Source organism: Periplaneta americana, chromosome 6, assembly GCF_040183065.1.
Source record: "Periplaneta americana isolate PAMFEO1 chromosome 6, P.americana_PAMFEO1_priV1, whole genome shotgun sequence".
NCBI lineage: Eukaryota > Metazoa > Arthropoda > Insecta > Blattodea > Blattidae > Periplaneta > Periplaneta americana.
In genome coordinates this window covers 98,671,955-98,697,096 of record NC_091122.1, presented here as the reverse complement: position 1 = coordinate 98,697,096, position 25,142 = coordinate 98,671,955, and the positions used below count along the sequence as shown (strand labels likewise).

Below are 25,142 nucleotides of genomic sequence, written 5' to 3'. Positions count from 1 at the left end.
AGAGAAAACCCTCTAACCTTCGAACCAATTAATATTCAGCTAGATTTAGAAGAACCAGTTACAAAATCTGAAACTTCCAAACCTGTACTAAAAGCACTAGCACTAGAAGCTGTGAACAATAGATACCCACCAGAAGAATGGTTACATATCTACACAGATGGGTCTACTATCGATAACAACTCAGGGTCAGGAATTACGTGTGCTTTATTCTCATTTTATCAACCAGCAGGATACCATACAACAAATTTTGATGCGGAAATAACGGCTATTCATATTTCATTCCAACACCTACTATACAGAATAGATAAATTTCAAAATGCTGTCATACTCTCTGATTCTAAAGCAGCATTACATGCAATAAATTCATATAAAATGATGTCAATCAAATTTTAAAATGTCACAAAATTATTCAACAACTTCAAAAACTACAGAAAAAATTCAATTGCAATGGATACCTGCACATTGCGGAATTGCTGGAAATGAAACTGCTGATTTTCTTGCCAAAAAAGGCTCCAATTTAATTCAGAATAGAAATAAAAGCCTACCTTTTCAATCCATGAAAAGACTAATTAAAAACAAATATAAAATCAAGCAAAACCAAGCACTATGTAACAAAGTCGAAGATAAAAAATGGAACATTTTAATAAAAAAATCCCAAGTAAAACTGCAGTAGCAAAATTCAGACTGCTTACGGAACACGATTATTTGGCTTAACACTTGAATAAAATAGGAATTTACACGAATCCTAATTGTCCTCTATGCCACAAAGAAGAAGAAATGACTGCAGAACATCTACAAACCTGTGAAGTTCTACCTGTTGGATCCACCACAGAGAAATATTGGAGGCAAGAGCGCTAATGGCTTCATTGGCAAAGCCCAGCATTGGATAACAACAACAACAACACCATAATTATACTAATAGCTTTTAGAGTAGGTCCTACAAATTTTCGTCAGATCATTCACGACCTTAGACAGCATAATTTACAGAACTTGAAGCTCTCTCTCCCTTTACCATAAAGTTAGGGAAAGGGGAAAACATTTATCTAGGTGTAAATAAATCGTCTTGTATATTTACAATTGAGTGAAGAACAAGTGAATTTTTGTTCTCTGTGCTTTAAAGGCAACTAACAATACTCTTCGTATGAAGCAGTAGTCCCTGAAGGGGACAGTAATACAACAGTGGACATCAGCACTCACTGAAATGGGTAACGGTAAGAAGTGTATCGAAATATGCACCATCATGCAGAAGGGAGAGGGAGACTGCAGCCACAGTTGCACATTAGTGCATCTCTTATCACGGGTAAGAGCTGCTAGCCCGAGGGTGCACTGTGCTGATGACCGCTGGTATACAAGGTCTGGATACTGTTCTATTCTTAATTGCCAAATTTTAATTTTAAAATGTTGGTGTGACAAAAATGATCACAGTATAATGAATGAGCATTTCCAAAGTAAGTACTGATATTTAATTAACGTGATGTGAATAATTTTGCAGTATTTAAGCAGAATTTTGCAACTGAAATAAAACTAGCCTCAGTTCAAGTTGGGTGCTCCTATTTTGTGAGTGATGATCACAGACCTACTCTCATAAAAAATATCTTGTTCCTTTGCCTAATTCCAGAATTTTGGTGATGATTTCATATATTTTAGCAATATTAGATAAATTGCATATCCATATAATGGTTTATTATTTTTCAGTTAGCGATCTTTATCTCATCTCTTTCTATACCTTGATGATTGTTTCACATGAGAAGGCTCAATATATATGCTGTTAAAAGTTGATGTGGTGAGAAAAGAATCAGTCAATTGAAAATAGTTGGACAAACTGAAATATTCAGAACAAGCCGGCACCAAAGCACTTCACATTCACCACATAGGCCTACTCACTATATCTGCTCATGATTGAACCATGTTCATTTAATGATAGACTATCATCTAATTAATCTACAGTTAATCTTAGGTAATTATAATACTGGTACAGTTATTTCAAAATTTATATAGCAATATTGTTAGAAAAAAAGTGCGGAATGAAATTTATTTTATCCAAGACATTGTTTGATCTTTATGTCTCGCAGATAAAGACTGCAATTTTTTTAATTTAATTTGCAAATGTAGTATCCTGCAAAATTTATCAATTCTACAGTTAGAATTGTTTCTGATCCAAGTGCATAGCACGTGCGTCATTTCTACAGAGTGATTAACAATGTTCTCACCTAGTTTATGGAGATGATTCCTGAGGTTATTTTGAACAAATAATGTAAAGAAATTAATGGGATCACATTCATAATTACGGAGTTACGGTAATTTGAAAACGGCAGAAAAAAAACTTTTATTTCAGGCATTCACTAGCAAAAGATGAATGGCAACGTCTTCAAAATATATTAAAAGTGACTGCTAAAGAAAGTTTTGGTACCAAGGCAAAATGGATTCGAAGGAAAGGCTTAATATCGTGGGTTGAAAACGTTAAACAAATCATTGCAGAGGAAAGGGTAGCTTACAAAAGATTTCTTGCAACTCAAAAAGAAGAAGACGAAATTGAATATTACCGAAAACGAGCAATAGCAGAAAGAGAAGTCCCAAAAATTCACAGACAAAACTGGGAAAATTTCGTGTTACATTTAGAAAATGATATAACAAGACCATAACCCAAAACGTTTAAAATCCTCAAACAATTGGGTAAAGAAACGAGAGATGAAGTTCAAATTAATTCCATTTCAAAACATACATGGCTAAACTATTTTCAAAATCTATGGACTCAAGATAAGGAACAGTTCAAATAATATAGAAACTAAAGATATCACGATGGATACTAATGACAGTTATTGGAAATATGAAAAGTAATAAGGTTCCAGGAGAAGATACAATTACTGTGGAAATGTTTAAGTATGCTACACCACCGTTCTTATAAAGATTTCTTAACTTCCTTAACACAATTTGGAATGGAGATGAACCACCTACAAGATAGTCAAAATCTATAGTAATTCCAATTCATAAGAAAGGTCACTAGAAAGATTGTGAAAATTATAGAGACATTAATTTATTAAATTCTGGATACAAAATTTATATAAATATAATCAAGGATAAACTTAATAAACACTCAAAATTCTGGTGGAGAAATACAGAGAATTTAATATGGAAACTCATATAGCTTTCGTGGATTTCAGAAAGACATTCAACAGAGTTGACAGAAATAAATTAGTTGAAATTCCAGCACATGATAATATGCCATAACAAATAATTTTCAGTATTTATATAAAAACACCGAAATATCAATTAAAGTTTAAAATTCATTATCTAACTGGAGACCAATTAATGCTGGAGTTCGCCAAGGTTATGGGGTTATCAATTCTGTTATTTATAATATATATTAATGCAATTATGGAAGAATGGAAACTGAAGTCTCACGGCAAAATAACAATAAAGAGAAATTTGCAAATCAATGCTATACTTTTTGCTGATGATCTGGTGCTACTAGCATCTTCAGAAGATGATTTGCAAAGAATGCTTCATAGTTTCCATATAATTTCTGGTCAATTTAACATGGAAATTTCACCTGATAAAACAAATTCTGGAAAGAATGAATGAATTCAATTACTTGGGGTACAACCTATCTTTTCAAGCTGAAAGGGATATCTCCCAGAAAATCAACAAATACAATAAAATTATGAGCATAATCAATAGTGTTTCAAGCTTGCAATTGTTCAGAAATATACCCATTTACGCCTGTATAATATTTTCGCAAGATCATTTCTCTCTTATGAAAGTGAGAGACATGGACCTTAAGAGCTCATGATATTAGCAGAATCACAGCATGTGTGATGAGATTCCTGAGAAGGACTGCAGGATGCACTAAATTCGACCACAAGCGGAATGAAGGTATCATGGGGGAACTCGAGGCTGAACCAGTGATGGAATACATTTGGTGATATCACGAAAACTGGAAAAATCACGTCAAAAGAATGAGCGACAACAGATTCCCAAAGGCAATTTTAAATTATCGACCGAGAGGAAAAAGATCCATTGACAGACCTCAAAAGAGATGGACAGAAAACAAGAACGGCTTTGTCATGATGATGATGATGATGATAATGATGACGACGACTAACAAAAATGCAAAAAATAATTAAAATACACACACTTGATTGTTTATGTATCAATCTCTCTTATTTAGAGTGGATTTATGTCACATTTTCGAAAATGCCTTCCTGAATCTCAAGGCAACAGTCTGCATGGGTGTGAACCGCATGTGTAGCATTTTGCAGCTTCACATGTTTGTGCCTTATTGTCGCCGTGGCATCTAGAATGCGTTGAAGCAATTCTTCGAATGTTTGTAACTTAACCTGATACACAATGTCTTTCATCCACCCCCAGATGCAGTAATCTAAGGGTGTTAAATCTGGGTATCTGAGAGCAAGTGATAGGGCCCCCGTGACCAACTCATCGCTGTGGGAATTGCTGATCTAAGTCAGCTGTTACTGTGCAGTACAAGTGAGCAGGCACCCCATCATGTTGGAAGTACACTTGGCGTCTTCTTGCCAGAGGAACATCTTCAAGAAGTTGTAGTAACTGTTCTTGTAAAAAGTGAAGGTACAGTACATCTCACCAGTTAAGGTCCAGGGAAAATGAACGGCCCCAGCAGCTAGTCATCCAGAATACCACACCACACATTGGCGTTGAAAATTAGATTCTAACGTGGCATAGGGGTTGTCGTCTTCACAGACAAGCAAGTTATGCTTATTGATTCAGTCCCACATAAACTGTGCCTCAACACTGAACATTACGAAGCGGTAATGCTGGTGATTCCCATTTAACCAGTTACAGAACTGCAAACACTGGGCATATTCACTAACCATAAATATATTCATGTGAACTATTATTTTAACATCAGTTATTATTGGATCTATTGGGATCTTCTGGTTCTAAATGCTGTACTTCTTGCAAATAAAAAGGATACAGTCCGTTCTCATGAAGAGTTCTCCATGGCTTGGACTGTGAAATGTTAAACTGGCTAGCTAGGCATCTTGTACTAGTATGTGGACTGCACTCTACTGCATCAAGAATGTTTTCATCTTGTCGCACTTCACGAGTTCTTTCGTATTGAATACGAATTCTGGGAAGAGTACCAGTTTGTCACAATGTTTGATACGTTCCAATAAAGGTTTTGGAATTCAGAATCCTACGATCAGGATAACGATGGTGATATTCGACAGCAGCGGCTTTCGCATTACCGTCGCACATGCCTAAAATAAACACCATATCAGCATACTCCTCGGAAGAAAACTTGTAAGGCATCGTGCTGTAACTTACACAAAAGATAACAGCTTAATAAATAGCGACTATCAACAACGTGCACATAGTTATGGGAACAAACATGCCTAGCGCTGCATTCACTATGACGCATTTCGAAAATGTGTTGTAACTCCGTAATTATGAATGTGATCCCATTAAGTTATTTACATTTTTTGTTCCAAATAACCTCAGGAATCACCTCCACAAAACTGGGGAGAACTTCTTGAAACATCCTGTATTTCAGTTTCTCGACCTTCCTTGTATTTCTGAATCAGACACACAGAGTAGATACCACAATAGGTATTACTGTTACATTTCGTAAGTTATGAAATGTAATGATAACAACAATAACAATAATAATAATAGTATATCACTTCTTCTTTCACTACCTCCTTATTGCCGCCTAAGCAGCATTAGTATATCACGAAACATGTAAAATGTAATTACTATGAAAGTCGCCATATTCTTCTTAGAATTAGTACGATACACTTCCACTAGATAGGAACTGACACGACTGACAGAGCCGGCAATACATGAAAATGAAATGAAACTAAATGTGAGGATGTTACTACAGGTGTGTAGTATTATGTGACAGGTTAGGTTAGATTAGGTGTGTATTATGTGACAGGTTAGGTTAGTTTTGATTAGGTGTGTAGTATTATGAGAGAGGTTAGGTTAGGTTTGATTAGGTGTGTAGTATTATTACTAAGTTGGCGACACTGAAACCACTGTTACATTAAAGAAATACGGTGGTATTGTTTGTTCAAGCACAATGATTTTCGTATATAAGTAAGGTACATATTTGGGACGAGTTGGGTGGGTTTACAGCTCTCCCAGTGATCACATTAATTTCTACTAATCAAGACTATAAATCCAAGGCATTTTCAAGGTATTTTATTAAGTTTCTATAGTGGCTGGGACATAAGAAAGATTCACCAATAATAATAATAATAATAATAATAATAATAATAATAATAATAATAATAATAATAATACAGTGAAACCTCTCTCTTTGGGCCTTATATATCCCGTACACTCATTTTTCGACATATTTTCAAGGGTAAGGACAAACTGCTATAACCAACACATCCTCTATCTTATATATCCCTTTACCGAAGATGTTGGACACATTATTATGATCTTAACTTGGACATCGCCTTCTATTTCTGTTTCCTTCTCTATTTCTAACTACTGTTTACCATTGAGTGGCACTGAACTCTGAGCTTACAATGGGTCATTTACACAGTAGAGTGAGAGTGTGTTTTTTATATGAACCATCTTAGACAAAAAAAATACCAGCTGCTATAAGCAGTCCTCTTCAGAATACTTCGGTTGATTTCGTGAGAGCTTAGGTTTACATATGAACGAATTTCTTATGCAAGACTCAGCTCTGTTTTTCCTTTGTTTCGTTTGTTTGTTGCTTTTCCACCTGTTTATATACATTGTGATTCCAAAAGGACTATACATCTTAGTAAGCTTATAGAATTTTATTTAGAAAACATACAGATTTGGTTTTAATGCCATGTAATAGCAAAACTCGCCAAGTTTTCACTCAATATGGTTCAATGTGACTTCCATTGGTCATGCAGCAGACATCCCACCTGAGCTCAATTTCTTGCCAAACTCACTGCAGCATATCCGGCATCACTAACTCAACTGCAGTGGTGATTCGGTTTCTGAGCTCAGCGAGATTGGTAGGTAAAGGTGGAACATATACTTGATCTTTAAGGAACTCCCATAAAAAGAAATCAAGTGGTGTGAAGTCGTGACTGTACATTGAACATAAAGATTTCAGTACTTCCGTAGGTAGTCCAGGGAGGCGCTAAGGGGGGGGGGGGCTTTAGTCCCACTTTTTTGGGCCAATATGACTACAGTTATATTTAAGTGTTTAAGGAGCCACGCTACTTTAATGAAATTAAACCCCAACAGTTTTATTTCTGCCTTCCATACATACGTCACTAAAGTGTTTGCTAGGAGTGAGCATGTACTGTACTCCTTGAATAGTAACTAATGGACTCGAAGCAGTGACCAGGACTGGCGAATGACGACAATAGTAGGAAAATAAATTTAGCCTCCCTTTCAAGGAATTCTGGATCCGCCACTGAACACTTCCCTTACATTCTTACAATACTGTATTTCATAGTCTTGATAGTGTGTCCATCAATTACTGTTGAGTTGCTGAGAGTGATAGTCAAGTTTTATTTTGTGTAACGACATAAATAAACAATTGAAAAGAAGGAAGAAGTTAGCATATGTCTGTCTAATGGCATGAGCTGCAGAAAAATGCAGAAGAATTTGGAATTTCCAAACTTACTGTTTGTAAGAATCAACAGAGCTTCAATTATAAATGCTCCTAATAAATTTCCTACATATTAACGAGCTCTAGATTGTATCTAAGAATTGGAGCATTATGCTTTGCATTGGCCATATTTCGCAGCAAAACGGCAACAAAAGCACCACCATGGGCTGTTCCTGAACCATTAACATAGTTGACTGTTATACTGTGACTATTATAAATACCTACTAGATCATTCAGTAGACAGACAAATTAGAATAATTTAGTAACTATGTAATAAGGTAATGAATGGGAAAGTCTAATATCTTTCAACAAAGATTCGAATGTTAAAAAAATATCTTTTATTAAAATCCAAATTAACAGAATTGTAATTTTATTATTTAAATAGCAAAAAATTGTTTTCGCCTTTATATAATAGAAATGACCAATGTCACATTTTTTCGCTATCTCTACTTACAGATAATTTTAATGTTGCACATTAGAGTGGCGGAGTGCCCTTAATATGGGGTTACCAAGATGATGGAACTCTATCTAAGACAACAGAAGATACAACATCAACAATGGAAAAGCATCAATTTTTCGGGGGAATTCAAACCCACGTTCGTTGTCTCTATACTGCATCCTGATTATTGAAACGAGCATGGCCAATGAGAAATTGATCTTCAAAGTCTAAATGCCGAAACCTTCTACTTCAATTCACATTGTTTATTTATGTAATAAACAAGACAGTTATTTGAAGTAATTTCTCACATACTTAATGGCTGTCTGCGTTATAATATCGCACTCCTGGAAGCCTTCATGCAGGATGCGGGCATAGTCGAATGCTACCTTCTGCTTCTCCGTACCAGTCACAGCATCGTGGTGTTGCATGATACCCATGGCCTCTCGCATCTTGTTCAGATCCACCCAGTCCTTAGGCCCCAAGTCCGCCAGAGAGTACAGCTGCTTGCACACCTGAGATAAGAAGTAACATGAATGTGTTTGGCATTCGACTTTTAATAATCCAACTTACTAACAAGCTTATTCCAGTGAATTATATTTTACTGTTAATATCTTGTTGGAATTTCGTCAGTAGACAAATTCTTCTTTTACAGTGTTCTTTCATTAGTCTTAAGTCAATTTATATTTAGCATATATCAGGTAACAAAAATTTGTACATGTTTTGGTCGCTTTCTTTCTTCCTTTTTTTTCATACCTCTTTTCCATCATCAATCCCTTTATATCTCTGTCTCTTTTCATCTTTATTTTCTCACTTACCACTTTTTCTGTCTCTTCTCTCCTCTATCCTCCCTACCTCCCTTTCTCTATTTTTCCTTTCTCCCCTCTCTCTGTTGGCATATAAATACGTCTTTGTATTCGATGATAGACCACTAACCACTTGGTGATGATGTCGAAAAAAAATGTTGCATTAGAATTGTTTATAATTTTTCTATAAATATAGTTAAACGAAAAGTATACCACTATGCAGGAAAAGGAGTCCTGTAAAAGTTAACATCTGTACAAGACTGGTCAGACTATCAAGGTCAGCAAGACAGTGAAACAAAACACACTTTGAAAACTGCGTTCTAGCAGTCATTTTATGCATATAATTCCGTGACACCTGAACCAATCCAGACTTTTGAGGTATCGATCAATCGAGCGCAATGAGAGCAACTAAATAAATGCGAAAAAAATTATATGGAGTAAAGTGGACGCTCAACTTAAAAAAGTAGTCGTGAAAATTTGTAAACTTTCAAAATTCCTCGAAATTTAAGGGTTGAGAGAATGCAGAAGTGGAGATGAGCACAACAGGAGAAAAGGGCATCCCAAGACGAATCAAACAAACTCAAGACCACCACTGAAGAGTACAAGAGAAGACATAGAGAGTGCAAAAGTTTGGTGGAACAGTGAGCTGCGTGGACTCTTTGGCTGTAGAAAAGCGAGACATGTCACCACAGCTACTTACATCAGCTGAAACAATAACCTGTGAGCATACCATTCTCTATACTCTGTAAACCATCAATTATTAATTAATTAATTCATTCATTCATTCATAAACGAAACAAATTCAAAACATTTCTTCAGACAATTTCGCCCAGAACATCCCTCTCTGACAAACGTAGTTCTACGTCCATAAACTCTCCTGGCTCACTTCACTAGTGAGCCACTGCTGTTTTTCTCTCCCTCTCTCTATCACTTTCCTTGTATCTTTCTGTCCTCCTTGCCTCTTTCTTTTCTCTTTGCTATCCCTATTTTTATTATCTGAAGAGTCCACTGCAAGAATGATGGATGTCATTTGGAATACATTTTGCAGGAGAAGCAATTGAAAGTTTGAAATGCTTAGCGCTCAAAGCTTAACTATGATTTTCCGATCATTACTGGACAATGACTATCAGTGTTAATGCCATATAACTCTCTATGTACATTATATATGTCTTAAGCTATGCATTGACAGTCTTGGTTCATTTTCGACAAGAAAGTGACATCCATCATTCTTGCAGTGGACTCTTCATCTCTTCTCTTCTCTGTCCTCCCACCTTCTCTTTATTTTTCCTTTTTTAATCTCTCTTTCTTTCATTCTCTCCCCCTAGCTCTTTTTTCTCTCTTCCACTTTCCCTCCTTCTCCTTTTTATATCTGTCTCTCTTTTTCCCCTTCACCCACTCTCTCTCCCTTGCTCCTTACCATCCCTCGTCTGCCTCTGTCTCTTTATCTCTTTCCCTATGACATGTGCGCGCGCACACACACGCACATGTTCCCAAATTTTGATGTACACAGTCTTGTATGAAAATGTTACACGTATAAAATATTAAGAACTATTTTCATGAGAAGTCTATCAGAATTCTACCTATTCAGCATCAATACACTAAAATTTCTTTGTAAATCAGTTTCCCAACCTTTTGAAGTTCACGGTACTCTTGGGAATAACATTAAAAACTGGAGGCACCCTTCCTTGAATTAAAAAAAAAAAAATTGAAGTTCAATGTTCATTTATTGAAAGATGATATAGGCCTAATAAGTAACGTACATTATAACATAATACGGTAAACTTTACTACAATCACTGAGTAAAAATACATCTATAGACTTTTGTTCGATTAATCATTAATGTGAAACTTGTGATTGATGCTTAAAGCACAGGTACATGATATCAGGCCTTACAGTTGACAATGAAACACGCAAATCATCCTCAAGTTTATTCAGTCTATTTCTTGCTTTGAATTTTTTGTCATCATAGCAGAGAAGGCTTGCTCGCATAGATAGATGTTGAAAAGGCTAAAGTGCGAATTGCTTTCTTCATTAATTTAGGTTAGATACTCCTCTCTCAGTCGAAGCCAAAAAGCAGCCACCGACGCCTCACTCTTGGTGAACTTACCTTTGAGTGTGGAATCAGTGCAAAGATCAATAAATTCATCTCGTTCGCAAGTAGTGAAATCTATTTCCTCCGCACTATCTACGAAATTAAATGGTGAGACAACCCAGCCCAGTCGAGATTCATAGTGGAAATAGATGGAAAGAACGTATCTATTGCATCTTGCAATCTTGATAAGTTATCACAAAATGCGGTCTTTCAGCTTACCCAGATCTTTATCTCCTGCCAGATTAAGAAGAGGTGGAAAGTTCGACAGATCTCCTTTCTGAACTGCAGACATCCAAGAACTAAGTTTTCTTTTAAAACTTTTCATTTTATTATTGAGGAAATTATTGTTTCCTGTCGACCCTGCATTGAAACATTCAGTTCATTCAGCTTATGAAAAATATGTGCCAAATACGACAGTTCCAAACATCAAGAATCACTTAGTAACAGCTCATGAAATGTGTCTTGATTTTCGTCCTTAAAACGTTTTCACGTGTTCTTTGAGTTCGAGAAACTGGTTCAATACACATGACCCCGCAATAACCACCTTACTTCTGTGTGAAGTAACAAAGAGGTATGAGCTGTATCCATTGTGTGACATAACTGTTCAAAAATCCTGCACTTTAAAAGGTCGAGACTTCATGTAGTTCACCATTTTCACAACTTGGTTAAACACTGCAGCAAAATCTTCATTACACACTTTCACGACTAATGCCTCCCTATGCAAAAAAACAGTGAGTTATAATATTGGATGGATTTTCATTGAGAGCTCTGGCAGTAAAACCTTTAAATTTCCCAGACATAGATGGTGCACCATCCGTACATATACCACAACAGTCTTTCCATGAAAGATCATGGTCATTGAGAAAGGAATTAATAAAAACGAAAATATCATGGCCTGTGGTTGTAGTCTCCAGTGGTCTTCAGAACAGAAACTGCTCACCAATATCTTTATCATCAATATATCTGATAAAACCAAGGAGTTGCGGTTTGTCACCAATATCGATACTCTTATCTACTTACAAAGCAAATATTCTATCAATTTTTATTTTCTTCACGACTTGTTCATTGGTATTGCATGACATTTCAGATATCCTGCGGCTGATTGTATTGTTGGACAGAGGAACTTTCAAAACTTGATCAGCTGCTCCTTCGCCAAGAATTGTTGAAACTATAACTTTACATGCAGGGTCTATGATTTCCTTTCCAAGAGTACCAGTATGAGGTTTCTTTTTTTTAGCTATCAGTCCTGCTACTATAAACGAGGCTTCAAGAGCAGTGTCAGCTATGGTCATTCTCTTCACCATTCGCACAGCTGTTTTCTTCCTTCCCTTCTAGTATACGTGAAAAATACATCACACTTTTCTGTGACACACTAGGATACTTTGTTGTAAGATGCCACTTCAGTTTGCTAGGTACCATGGCCTCGTTGCTAAGTGTTTCGCCACAAACTAAACACACAGGGATAGGGTTTCCCTCGTTCTTATTCCACGTAAATCCATATGCTAAGTAACTTCCAAGTATGATCTTTTCTTTCGTTTGTCTTCTTTATGTGTTGAATTTGACGGTCCAGGAGAAACTGTAGCCGTAGGAGCTGATTGTTCACTTTCTCTGTCTTGGCATTTACATTTAATCTCTCAGCAGTGCATATGAAGAGAAGGCATATGTCACTGTTGATAGTGATTCGTCCGTCAAATGGGGATGTTAAGCCTGGTGGTCCCCTTGGTGCTATTCGATAGGAGTATGCTACATGCCAGCACTGGGTTTCCCCTTCTCCCTCCCTCGCCTTCATCACCATCCTCATCCATTCCCTACACTACACTTACACAAACACTCACCCTAGTACATGACATAATTCTTCACAGACACACATCATGCATAACGTGGCCTGCCAAAGTGGTGTGCAACTTGAAAATGGGTCACAGTTCTGCCATCTATCCACAATATGCGGAACTCGAATCACGCAAAGTGAAGTGGGCAGGCATTAGACACACACACATACACACACACACACATTTAACAATGAACTTATCCATAGCAAAACACTGTGAATCAACACGAAGAAAACAACTGAAAGCAGCAGCAAAAGTCGTACACTTTCATATATTGTTCTGTCCAAGTCTCGGGATGTTCGTGAGGAAGCGAGTAATCTATACTAGTATACTGAGTCGGGAATGTTCGGCAGGGATTGGCTGTAATGCCATCTGCAGGAGCCAGATACAAGTATAATTGAATCATCAAAATGAATCGATCAGTGTCACCATCTGTCGTACATGAGAGTAATTAATTTGACTTATTTTATTTCAAGACCTTAGAAGACTTTAGGCTCAAGTAGACCGTAATTTTTTTTTTGGTTTATCTCACTATCTCGCAGCATCCCTTAGCTAATCACACGGCACCCTAGGATGCCAGGGCACAGCGGTTGGGAACCACTGCTGTAAATGGTTTTCCATAGACTTATAATTGCTTTCACGACAGCTACATGAACATAGTTCTATGAAAATGTTTAAAAATGGAGGAAGAGGTATATTCTGGGAATTATATTATTGTACAAAACAGTCGTGATAAATTAAATAAATGTAAGTAAATGCTAATATACTGTTATTTCAATAAATAAGTAACGACTTCACTGTGTTAACATTATACATTTTTGGTGTTATGTACCTGACTGATTAGTTTCGATGTTGTTTGCATCATCCTCTGAATCCTAGAATCATAGACTTAGGATTATCCTCCGAATCCTTGAGTCCTCGACTTAGGATTCAGAGGATGATGCAAACAACATCGAAACTTGTAAATTAGGTACTAACATAACACCAAAAATGTATAATCTTAACACAGTGAAGTCGTTATTTATTTTTTTAAATAACTTAAAGTACATCAGTGATTAATTTATATAAGTGTTAAAAGAGTGTATTCAAGAATGAAGTAAGTAAATGATTATTTGTATATATCACGTAATATCACAATACTTATCACGTAATATAATATTATTCAGAGAAGTTTATCTGTCATATTCTTATTTACAGACGATATTTTCAGATGTCTCTATTGCATAAATATGCACTTAGCTGTTTTATCAAATAGTGGAAATAACTAGCATTATGCTGAAACAAAGAATGAGGGCAAAAGTACAAGAATTATTTTTTCTCAAATCCAAAAGCCATAACCAAAACAGACCATGCTTCAAATCCTTGGCAAATAAGATCTGTGATAGACGAAGTGGGTGAAGTGCATGTGTTTTCCTTGTACTCTCGGCTCCACAAGTAAAGAACCCTGGCCTCACACCACTTCTGCACAGATGACAATGATTGACAGGCCAGTTCGGGGAAGCTGTTGCCACGTTTGCTCTTGGCTGGACTCTTTAAATGTATTTTCTTTTGCAACTGGTTGGATTCTTTCAAAAATGGAAAATTCACAACACAGCATTCTCGGCGGTCTCCTGGCTGTATCTTTGTCCACAGTTTCACTAATTGGGGGAGCGTGTCAGTCAGATTTATGGCTTCCTGAACCCAACCCTGCAACGAAGGTTCTTTACTTGTGAACCAAGAGTAAATATCATTCCTTCTTCTTCTTCTTCTTCTTCTTCTTCTTCTTCTTCTTCTTCTTCTTTTGCCATACAGCTCTTATAGTTTAGCTATAGCCTCCTTTAAAACAGTAGCCCAATCACTTCTGTCCTCTGCCCTCTTCCTCCATTTCCTTATTCCCACTTTCCTCAAATCTTCCTCAATACAGTCTAACCATCTCAATCTGGGAAGACCCCTATCTCTCTTCCCCTCCAGTGTTCCAGTGAAGATCATCTTCGCCATTCTTTCGTCCTCCATTCTAATTAAGTGACTTACCCATTCAAGTCTTCTAATTTTTATCGAAGTTACTATATTAGGTTGGTGGTGGTGGTGGTGGTGGTGGCAGCGGCGGCAGCGGGGGTGGTGGTAAAATAATAATAATAATAATAATAATAATAATAAAATAATAATAATAAAGGTGCGCCTGATAAGGCATTTGAGATCTTGTTTAGATCAGTTCTTTGCGTGTTCATTTAGAGACTTTTTGTTATTCTTGCACTTTGTTAGATGGTATCTTTCACATTTAAAATTGCACAATTCACACACACAACTTTCACACGGTTCATGGTAACTTTTTGTCTTGCACAACTTATGGTGAAAACCATGTATTGCGAAGCGGGTTATTGCATGTCTTTGAGTCTGATTTTCTTTAGTCCAGTTCCTATCTACCATAGCACCTGTAGCGTAGAAGTCGGGGTCTATCGTACAGTGTTTATCTTCTCTTCTCTCTAGGAGGTCTTTGTAGGGTTGTGTCGATTGCAGTAGTATTTGGAGTCTGATGTCTTCTACGTAGAAAGTTTCTCTGGCCATCTCGTACACTAGTAGGTTCCTTATATGCTTGTTCTGATTCCAAGTTACTACGGATTCTCCAATTATTTTGTTTTTTTAACAGGACCATAAATCTTTCTCAGAATTTTCCTTTCCCATCTTCTAAGTTGTTGTTGTTGTTCAGTCATGGTCCATGATAAACCTCATTCCACTACTGTTTAATTATCGCCATATCATAACTTCACCACAGGTGTCCCTAAATAACAAAAATAAATATATGATTGCTGAACTTTACTTCATCTTGTTTCTAGCATCACTCATCAGGATATTAAAGGAAATAAGAGCAGATATCGGAGCAAATACGTCTTTTAACAGCTACACAACTGTTTTATGATATCAGAGTGATGATAAGAACCCACAGTTCGCAAATGAGACAAACAAGAACACCAAAAAATAAAATAAAATGGCAAGAGTTCAAACAGACAAACGCCTTTTTAAAAGGAACCATCGGACTAATAATAAATGAGGAGCGTTCTTTCAAAACTCGATATATGCAAAAACAAGTTTTTTCAGAAAATGCGTTTTTTGTTTTTTGACAAGAATTATTTATTTAAAAATATGTGTATTTCAGCACATGTAATTCAATGAATAAATGAACAAGATGGCGTAATTAAAATTGTTACAGTCTATTGTTTACTATTTGAAATCAGTTGTCAATTTATGAAGGTTTTTTCAAAAGTCGATAAATGATAAGTAGTGAGTGGAAGATATTCATGTAATCCTGTTTCTTTTGTCTATTTTTTGTTTTTGTTTTTTTTTTTTTTGCATAAATTCCAGTATTTATTGATTTTTGACATACACACATTATTTATTTTAGATGCACAATAATGGATACATTGAACTAACAATGTATTACATAAAGTAAACTGAATAACATTTTTATGTAATTTAATTTTAATTTAACATTTTTTCTTTATATTGTTACATCATTTATTTTAGATACATAATAATGCATACATTAAACTAAACAATATGTATCATGAAGTTGCTAAACTGTATAACATTTTTTTACCTAATCTAAATTAAATTTTATTTGAACATTATTTTATTTTTTTTTTTTTGTTTTCAGTTGCTTTCTAGCACATCTTTGTAGAAATCCCTTGCATCGTCAGTTATTTCGAAGTACTTGAGTAAAGCTGCAACATCATTTTTCTTCTCTTTGCTCACTGCACTTTTCTTTGGGAGAACTGTCGAATTTAACATTATCTGATGGCAAGATTTGTTTTTCAAAACTTCAACTTGAACTAGATCTCCAAAGTAAGTGCTTGTTACTGAAATTTCAACTTTATCCAGATTCTTTTTATACATAATTAGACGTTGACTATTCATCTTAAATGGCAGTTTTGACCGTAGTACTTTCTTTGAGCTTTCCTTGAGGTTTCTGACATTCCAGTCTTTGTTTAGCACTTTCAAAGTCCCATGTTCCTCTAATAAGTCGTAATATTCCTTGGGTGAAGTGATGGTCTCCTGCCGCCTGTAACTTTTTTCTATCCTGCCGAACACTCTGTCCGGAGCCATATAACTATGTCCCCGGACAGGAAAGAAGTGTATAATATTGCTAAATTTCTTGCTTCTTTCCAAGAATGCAGTTAGTGTAGCCATCATGACACTGTTTTTATTCTGGCTGCTACAGGAGTCTGAGAACAGATGAATCGTACTGGCCCCTCCATTTTTCACTTTATTTTCCAGGTCACACATAAAATCCAACAAAGCTGAAGCAACTTGGTTACACCCTCTTGTGGACTCTGTTTCCAACCACGTGTAAAAAGTAATGTCCTCTTTCCTCTGCTTTTCTGAATGGATCATGATGCATAGATTGTATAGCCATATTTGCCTAGAATAAAACACTTCACTAACAGATAGCTTTGGTAAAGGCTGATTTTTCTGCATGTCGAAGCAAATTTTTATGATATCTGCATTATCATCTTTCATTATTTTGTAAAATTGCTTCGCACGAAGTTTATGTAATCTGTAGTTTGTCCTTAATTCATTCTTTTTTTCCAAATCCTGTTCTGCTTTTATCTTCAGTAGATTCATTTTGCAAGTTGAGCAAGTATCGGTATGGGAAGTCTTAAATGACAAGTTGAAACATTTATAGAAAATTCGTTTGTATTTGGACAACGAGCAGAGATTCAAACCTGAAGCATTCCGGTTTGCACAAAAAAATTTCCACATTTTATTGACTGAAAGATGAGAAGGTAAGCACCCCCTCTTAGACTTTCCCCTACCATGATGACTTTCTCTACATTTGTAGCTTTTTATATCATTTTTAATGGCAAGAGTGAGTTCCTTATGTTTTTCTCCTGCTCTATTCCCTCCACGCATTTCTTTTGGCACTTTCCCCATTTCATGAAACCTGTTAGCCAGGTAAGACAATCTGTCCTTTGACATACCAGAAACAGCTTGAAAAGTTGCAGCACAAACAGGCAATAATGTACCATTCTTCTTTCTGATGGTATATTTTACTGAAACTCTCTTCTTCCGCTTGGCATTTTCAGTAGCTACTATTCTGCGTTTAGGAGTACAAATTTCCATAAACTTTAACAGAAATTTATCTTGGTCAGTTTTGTTTAGAGATGCCACATGATGATGAAATGTGATGATGTCATTATAACACAGCTCAGCAGCTTTACAATTTTTCTTTCCTTTGGTATTTGTAGCTAACTTCTGAAGTCCATGACTGCAATTTATTTGTGGTTCCTCTTTAGTTTTGCAGATCTTTCTTTTTGGCTGACTCTCCTTGCATCTTGATTTTCTTCCCAAGAAACATTCTTCAACATATATATCAGTATCAGAATCCTCCGAAGAAATATTCATAATGAAAACTCAGTTTATTAACACAGGAAAAACACCACCATTCACAATGAAAACCTCTCAAAGAATGAAAATGAAACTTGTCAACAACCCTGTGAGAACAAGTCACTTTCCGCCAGTTCGTAGACATAATTAATTAACATCTGTGCGAAGTTGAATGAAATGTAAGGAATAAAATTATTACAATGGAAATACTTCTTCCTTACTGCATTTATCGACTTCTGCCTTATCTATTCCTGATCATTTACCGAGTTTTGAAAAAACCTTCATAGTTTCCCTATTTATAAGTAAGGCAAATATCGTCTTTAGAGAGAAATGATTGTATGGGATCATGAAGAACACATAGGTTATATGGATGGTGTGTGTAACTCAATTTTTCAAATTTTGCATTTATCGAGTTTTGAAAAAACGCTCCTCAAATGGAACATGACTAGTTTAGAGAACACGTGACTGATGGGCTTTTGTAACGATAATATAATTTGCAGAATTGCAAGCAGCTAGAGGTAGCTGCAAGACATATTCCTCTCCAGTGTGAAGATCCCAAAAGTACAGAAACCTCTGTGGACTGGAGAAGTGGAAGACCACAAACTTGTCCAAAGAACAAAACTGGGAAAACAACGTTGTGTTTTCAAAGGCGTGCAGAAAGCAAAATGTCTGACATACTGTACATAGGATTTAAAACTTCACATCACTAATAACAATCGGAATTGATATATTGTACATCTAAGAACCTATAAATTAAAACATTTAAATCTATACATTTAAAATGTAAGTTCATAAATCTAAGAATGTATAAACCCACAAATCTACAAATATAAAAAATACAATAATGCTAATTTGTAAGTGTAATATTGATACCTTGTAGGTACTACCTGCAAATAGTTGTTTCCTAAGCGTTCAAAGCGCTTGAGTGTGGGTCGTGAAGTGAAGTAACCTGACCAATATGTGTGTGGGTCACTGGCATAGGGGAAGAAGTCATCCAGTTTAGTAGTCCAGGTCTTCCGTGCATCATGCACGGCCTTTAAGTAGCAGGATGGCGTCGAGTAGAACACGTTGATGCTGCTGTTTGCAGCATTCACATATCTGTAGACACAACATGAAGAAAAGATCAGATTTATCTCAGTAATTTCCAATGACAAGCAGTATACGTCAAAATATGTTGATCATATCACACACGACGTTAAAAAAATTAATTAGATGTTTGATAAAGTAAAATAAAATTTACAATAAAGTGTTATTTTGTCTGACTTGAAATCAAATTACACATGTTGGTTCACTAACGTTGACACTTCTCAAAATTATCATATTTAAACACTGTTTTGTAGGCATATATACATTTTACGAAAGATGCAAAATGACGTCCTATGAATCCTTACATAGCTGAGAAAAAATTATTTAAAACTGAAATTAGTTTCTTAAATTAAATATAATTCGATGGTGAAATTATAAATAGAGGGAGATAATGTATTAACAATTTTGTTTTAATTTTCTGAAATATACACTACCGGTACCGAAACATTAGTGGTTGTCCGTGCATAATACCACATAATTCAACACGTTTAATTATAACAAGAATAAGGGCTGTTTGAAAAGTTCATGGATTTACTTTGATCTCCAGAATTAGAGGTTGGTGCTGCCATGACAACTCTTTTTCGTTGTAGATTCCTTGTAAAGAGATACACTTCTTACAGTGTTGTATTCACCTCTAAAGTTGAAACAACTTTTCTCAGGAAAAAAAGTCCTTTCCTTCATATCTCTTCTTATTGACATTTTGTCCCTAGGGGACTCAATGTCGCAGAATAATCCGTCTAGGGCCAAAGAAGGGAAGAGTTATGAGAAAAATCCGCGTGCTTCTATATTTAAAAAACTATTGTCTTGTTTCAGGATCAAAGTGTCTCTCATCATGTGATGATGCTATTGAAAATCCCGTCATTGTGCTTAATGATGCAAATCGAGCTTTTAGGTATAGTTGATTTGAATAATTTTGAGGGAAAAATGGTTCCGGGACAGGGTATCGAACCCAGGACGTTTGGTTAAACGTACCAACGCTCTGCCAACTGAGCTACCCGGGAACTCTACCAGACACTGACCCAATTTTTCCCTCTATATCCACAGACCTCAAAGTGGGCTGACAACCATCAAGCAACCAACATTGAGTGTACACTAACTCTGTGTGATTTAAATTGTGGTTTTCTGTTAACGAACAGTGACGCGTATTATGCAAATCAAGCTTTCAGGTATAACTTCCTGTACAGTTGATTTGAATAATTTCGAGGGAAAAATTGTTCCGGGACCAGGTATCGAACCCGGGACCTTTGGTTAAACGTATCAACGCTCTACCAACTGAGCTACCCGGGAACTCTACCAGACACTGATCCAATTTTTCCCTCTGTATCCACAGACCTCAAAGTGCGCTGACAACTGTCAAGCAACCAACTTGAGTGCACACTAACTCTGTGTGACATAAATTGTGGATTTCTGTTAACGAACAGTGATGTGTATTATGCAAATCAAGCTTTCAGGTATAACTCCCTGTAAAGTTGATTTGAATAATTTCGAGGGAAAAATTGTTCCGGGGCTGGGTATCGAATGTGTGCTTAATGATTTTTCCATTTGTTTTCTTTTCTGATCCTCAGTCAGATCATGTAACATCCTCCTCGTATAAAAACATGTCGCATTTTAAGACTTTTCCTTTTTCCTGACATTTCTAAGTACACAATTCCCATAGGAAAATCTTTTACAGCACCTCTTGCGCTATCTTCATATCTTCGTCTGAAACTGCGGAGTTACTTCTACTAAGTGGAGGCCCATTTTACACATCAATTTGTTATTGTTGTAATTCTTCCATCATTTTGAAAATACAAGGAATTTTCGGTGAAAGCCTGATTAATTAAGTCAAGAGTTATAGTATCACTTTTTCCAAGCAAAACAGAGCACTTAATAGCACAAACTTGGCACTTCAGTAATGGAATATATAATTATTGCTTCGCTATTTTACAATGGTTATATTTAGATGGAGATAAAGCAAATTTTAGCGATAAAAATCTAATAAAACGTATTGTAAAATGCTACAAAATTTTGGAAACATTAACGTATTAGTTTTTAATTCCCCATACTAGCATTGTTGTCAGTCACACATTTTTAAATGACTCATAAATACAATAGTATCTTCCAGTTTCTGAAAATTATTTTTCACAGACTCAGTTAAATAATCGGTATTAAGTACCGTAAATAAAACATTAAGAAGACAGTGGGTAAATTATTTACTTACAAATGGCTTTTAGAGAAGCCGGAGGTTTATTGTCACCCTCACATAAGCCATCAGTTTCTATCCTGAGCAAGATTAATCCAGTCCCTACCATCATATCCCACCTCCCTAAAATACATTTTAATATTATTCTCCCATCTACATTTCGACCACCCCAAAGATCTTTCTCCCCTCAGGTCTTCCAACTAACATTCTATAGCAGCCGTGGCGAAAATGTGATCATGCGCCGAGCCACTGTGTAACCTGCAACGTGCATAGCGCCTATGGAGGGAGGCGGACACCCGAAGGGGAAGTGAAGCAACTGTCTGACTTAATAACTGATTTTCATTTTCCTTACGTCAAGCACTTAAATATAATTTTATACAGTACAAGGCTACAAACTAATGTTTAGTACGTGTAACGAAGAAAGAAATGAATAAGAAAACATAGGATACATTGTCACAATCTAAAATTAATTTTCTTCAGAATGTCTCTGCAACAGAGTTTCAAAATCAGGAATTACATCACTTACTGCCAGTCATATTTGATCACGAAGGTATTTGTCTATCAGTAGTGATCTAAATTTGGTTTTTACTATTTCTAGTGTTGAAAATAATTTTTCACAAACGTAAGTTATAGCGAACATGGCTTCAAAAGAGCAAGTGAAAGAACGAAGCTTCGAATATTTATTTTTTGGCAAAGATTTGAAAAGTTCATCATTTGTCAAGTCCTTACATCTAGCTTTCATTTAACATCACATTGTAAATCAGTGAGTTTAAATTGAAGATCTAACCGCATTATTCATACATCTGCTGAAAAAGGATCGAGATAATAATAATAATAATAATAATAATAATAATAATAATAATAATAATAATATTTTAATATTTCATCAGTGACATGTTGTATAATGTCGTTTTATGTTACACAACCGTTTCTTCGTAATACTTGTGAACAAATCATACATTTAATATTCCTATCATATTGGCAGCAAAAAAATACGTCCTCCCATCCTACTTGAAACTTTCGTTTTTGTAGAGGTATATGGTTTCGAGAGAGACATATGCCACTCGCAGGTTAGAGACAAATACAAATGGAACGGAGTTTGACTCCAGTGACTGAGAGTTGTAGGAAGCAAGAGAAATGCACAGCTATCATTGCGAGCCACAATGTGCTCGCGAGTCACATTTTCGCCACGGCTGTTCTATAGTATGCAGTTTTGCTGCATGTCCTGCCCATCTCAAACATCTGGATTTAATATTCCTAATTATGTTATGTGAAGACTACAATGCGTGCAGTTCTGTGTTGTGTAACTTTCTCCATTCTCCTGTAACTTCATTCCTCTTAGCCCCAAAATTTTTCTAAGCACCTTATTCTCGAATGCTCTTAACCTCTATTCCTCTTTCAAAGTGACAGTCCAAGTTCCACATCATACAGAACAACCAGTAATGTACCAGTAACTGTTTTATAAAGTTCAACTTTCAGTTTTTTACAAAGAGGACTAGATCACAAAAGCTTCTTTCCACCTTTTCAAAAGATAAAGGATAAATACTCATATAAATGAAAGACGATATAGTCAAAACAGTAACATATAAAACGCCATTAAAAATGCAATAATACTGTATTTTAGAAATAACAAAAAGGTGCTGTGTTTATACTAGAGCGCTAATATCTTTCTAAGTGCACGATTATTACACTATCTTTTTTCTATTTTAATTCAGCATTAGAAAATGTACCGGTACCAATATTATGTTCCATTTACAAATATACCTTTATTCTTCTATTTAATTAAAATCCTATTTCCTTAGTTTAAGAGTTTAGAGTGTCGTTTTGCATGCTTCTTCAAAATGTTTAAATGTTTAAAGAACAGTGCTCGAATCTTTAATCTTTCCGATAATATGAGAGATTGCAACTTTATGTGAATTCTTCTGTATAATAAATATTCAGTATTATGAAATGATTTATCACATGCACAGTTTGGTTATATTCTCTTTCATGGTATTGCTAAGCCATATCTAAACTCAGTTACAAGAAACCATATTTTTTCTATACATTTTGATTACACACTTTTAACACTTTATGTCACTTAGGAATATAGTTAGAATAACCACTTTCTTGTGTTGATGTGTTTCATGTGATAATGACTGATACAAAGCTGAAACCAGTCAACTAGGTAATTTACAACTTAGTTTTTATTCTAGCATATGAAATTGATTGTTATAACTATATTCCTAAGTGATATCTTTTTTTTCGTTTGGGTTTGTTAACACTGCGCTTAACATAATCATGTAGCTACAACTGTAAGGATAAAACCAAATATTAATTTATAATCTATTTACACTCAAAGTCGAATTTAAAATATTTACATCTTGAATACTGGTACACACTTTTAACACTTGGTCACTAATGATTTGGTAAATTCGTTATGTAAACAACTTTCCTGTGTTAATTGAAACTAGTACCGTATGGTATTTTACCTTAGTTAATAAAATATTATTAATAGTTTCAATTCGAGTGTGCTCGTGTAAAGGGGGTTAAGTCAAATTGCAAGGTATGTAAACTTCTCTTCTTTGGTATTGAACAAAACCCCTTTGTCACAAAATATGGAGCACTGTAACTGCATCAAAGATGGAAGAATTACTTAACCCCTTTAACACAAGAGAAAAATAATTGTGGATAGTTCAAATCTGTACTTATTCCAGTTTATCCAATTCATACTTAACTCCCTTTACACGAGCACCCGCGAATTAACAAAGGAGAGTTGTTTATACAACAAATTCACCAAGTCATTAAAAATATCTTGTAATTTTGTTTAGCTCATTTTAAAATATGATTGAAAACTTATTGCTTTTGGGATGAAATATTAAGAGAGTTTTAACTACACAAAGATATATCATATTTAATTTGAGATATATTCGAGTAAATTAATATGACTCTAAAATTATAAAACGTGACAAACATGAAAACATTCAATTTGTAGAATGAAACAATGATAAATGATAAATCTGAATTTTCAATACTGAAGATGAAAACTGATTCAAAAACTTTTTTTTTCTATACTGGAACCACAAACAATGTAAACAATATTTCAGATTTAAGAGAGGAATACAATCTTACCGAATAAGTTTATCCAGGTTTTTAAACCACATGTTTGCATCCTGGTAATTGAAATCTTCCCCCATGGTCATTATGATGTTGTTTGTGGTGTAATTTCCGGCCTGCATTTTGGCATAAGCTATGAATTTCTTCACCTGCAGAAGGCAAGTGACAGATATAAGACATTCACACGCACACACCCATTCACAACATCAAAGTTACACTACTAGCACTCGAGTTCTGTCCACTGTTAAAATTATAAAGGATGTTGAAGTTGGTACAAACGTTCAAGTTCTAAATGGAATAGAATAGCAGGTGCAATCCGATTTTAAGAACAGGGACCTGCTAATGCAAGCTAGGTAGTTTTGGAAGTTAGTTGCTCTACCAAAGAAGGGCTATATAGGAGGTAGAATTGGGACTCCATATTTGGTAAGAATTCATCTTGGAAAGAAGATTTTCTACAAATCTACCTTGCAATGGATTACTAACCCAAAGAAAAGAATTTTTTCACCAATCTACCTCATCAGAGAATAAGTCAGACACAATACTGGTACAGTAATAATAGTTTTAGAAACACCAGAATTAAATGGGCGCATGTCATATTGTTACTTGTCATCACCGCTGAAGATGATAACAGTGGCAATGGAAGCAGTGATGATAATGGTGATAATAGTG

The 25,142-nt window shown here is 35.4% G+C and overlaps 1 protein-coding gene and 1 long non-coding RNA gene across 3 annotated transcripts in view; one reads left to right on the top strand and one right to left on the bottom strand.

Moving 5' to 3' along the window:
• Positions 1 to 25,142, bottom strand: part of LOC138701540 (lysosomal alpha-mannosidase-like) — a 123,784-nt gene that overhangs the window by 33,197 nt on the left and 65,445 nt on the right. Inside the window, exons 7-9 of one of the 2 annotated variants that reach the window (XM_069828538.1) lie at positions 24,489 to 24,622; positions 18,997 to 19,207; positions 8,337 to 8,536 (exon numbers count right to left, since the gene is read on the bottom strand). In XM_069828538.1, the coding sequence (XP_069684639.1) occupies positions 8,337 to 8,536; positions 18,997 to 19,207; positions 24,489 to 24,622 (545 nt within the window). The remainder of the gene's footprint in view (positions 1 to 8,336; positions 8,537 to 18,996; positions 19,208 to 24,488; positions 24,623 to 25,142) is intronic. The other variant, XM_069828539.1, reaches the window with a different exon arrangement.
• LOC138701541 (uncharacterized) overlaps positions 1 to 25,142 on the top strand; it is a 90,824-nt gene that overhangs the window by 43,881 nt on the left and 21,801 nt on the right. The gene's annotated exons all lie outside the window — the stretch shown is intronic.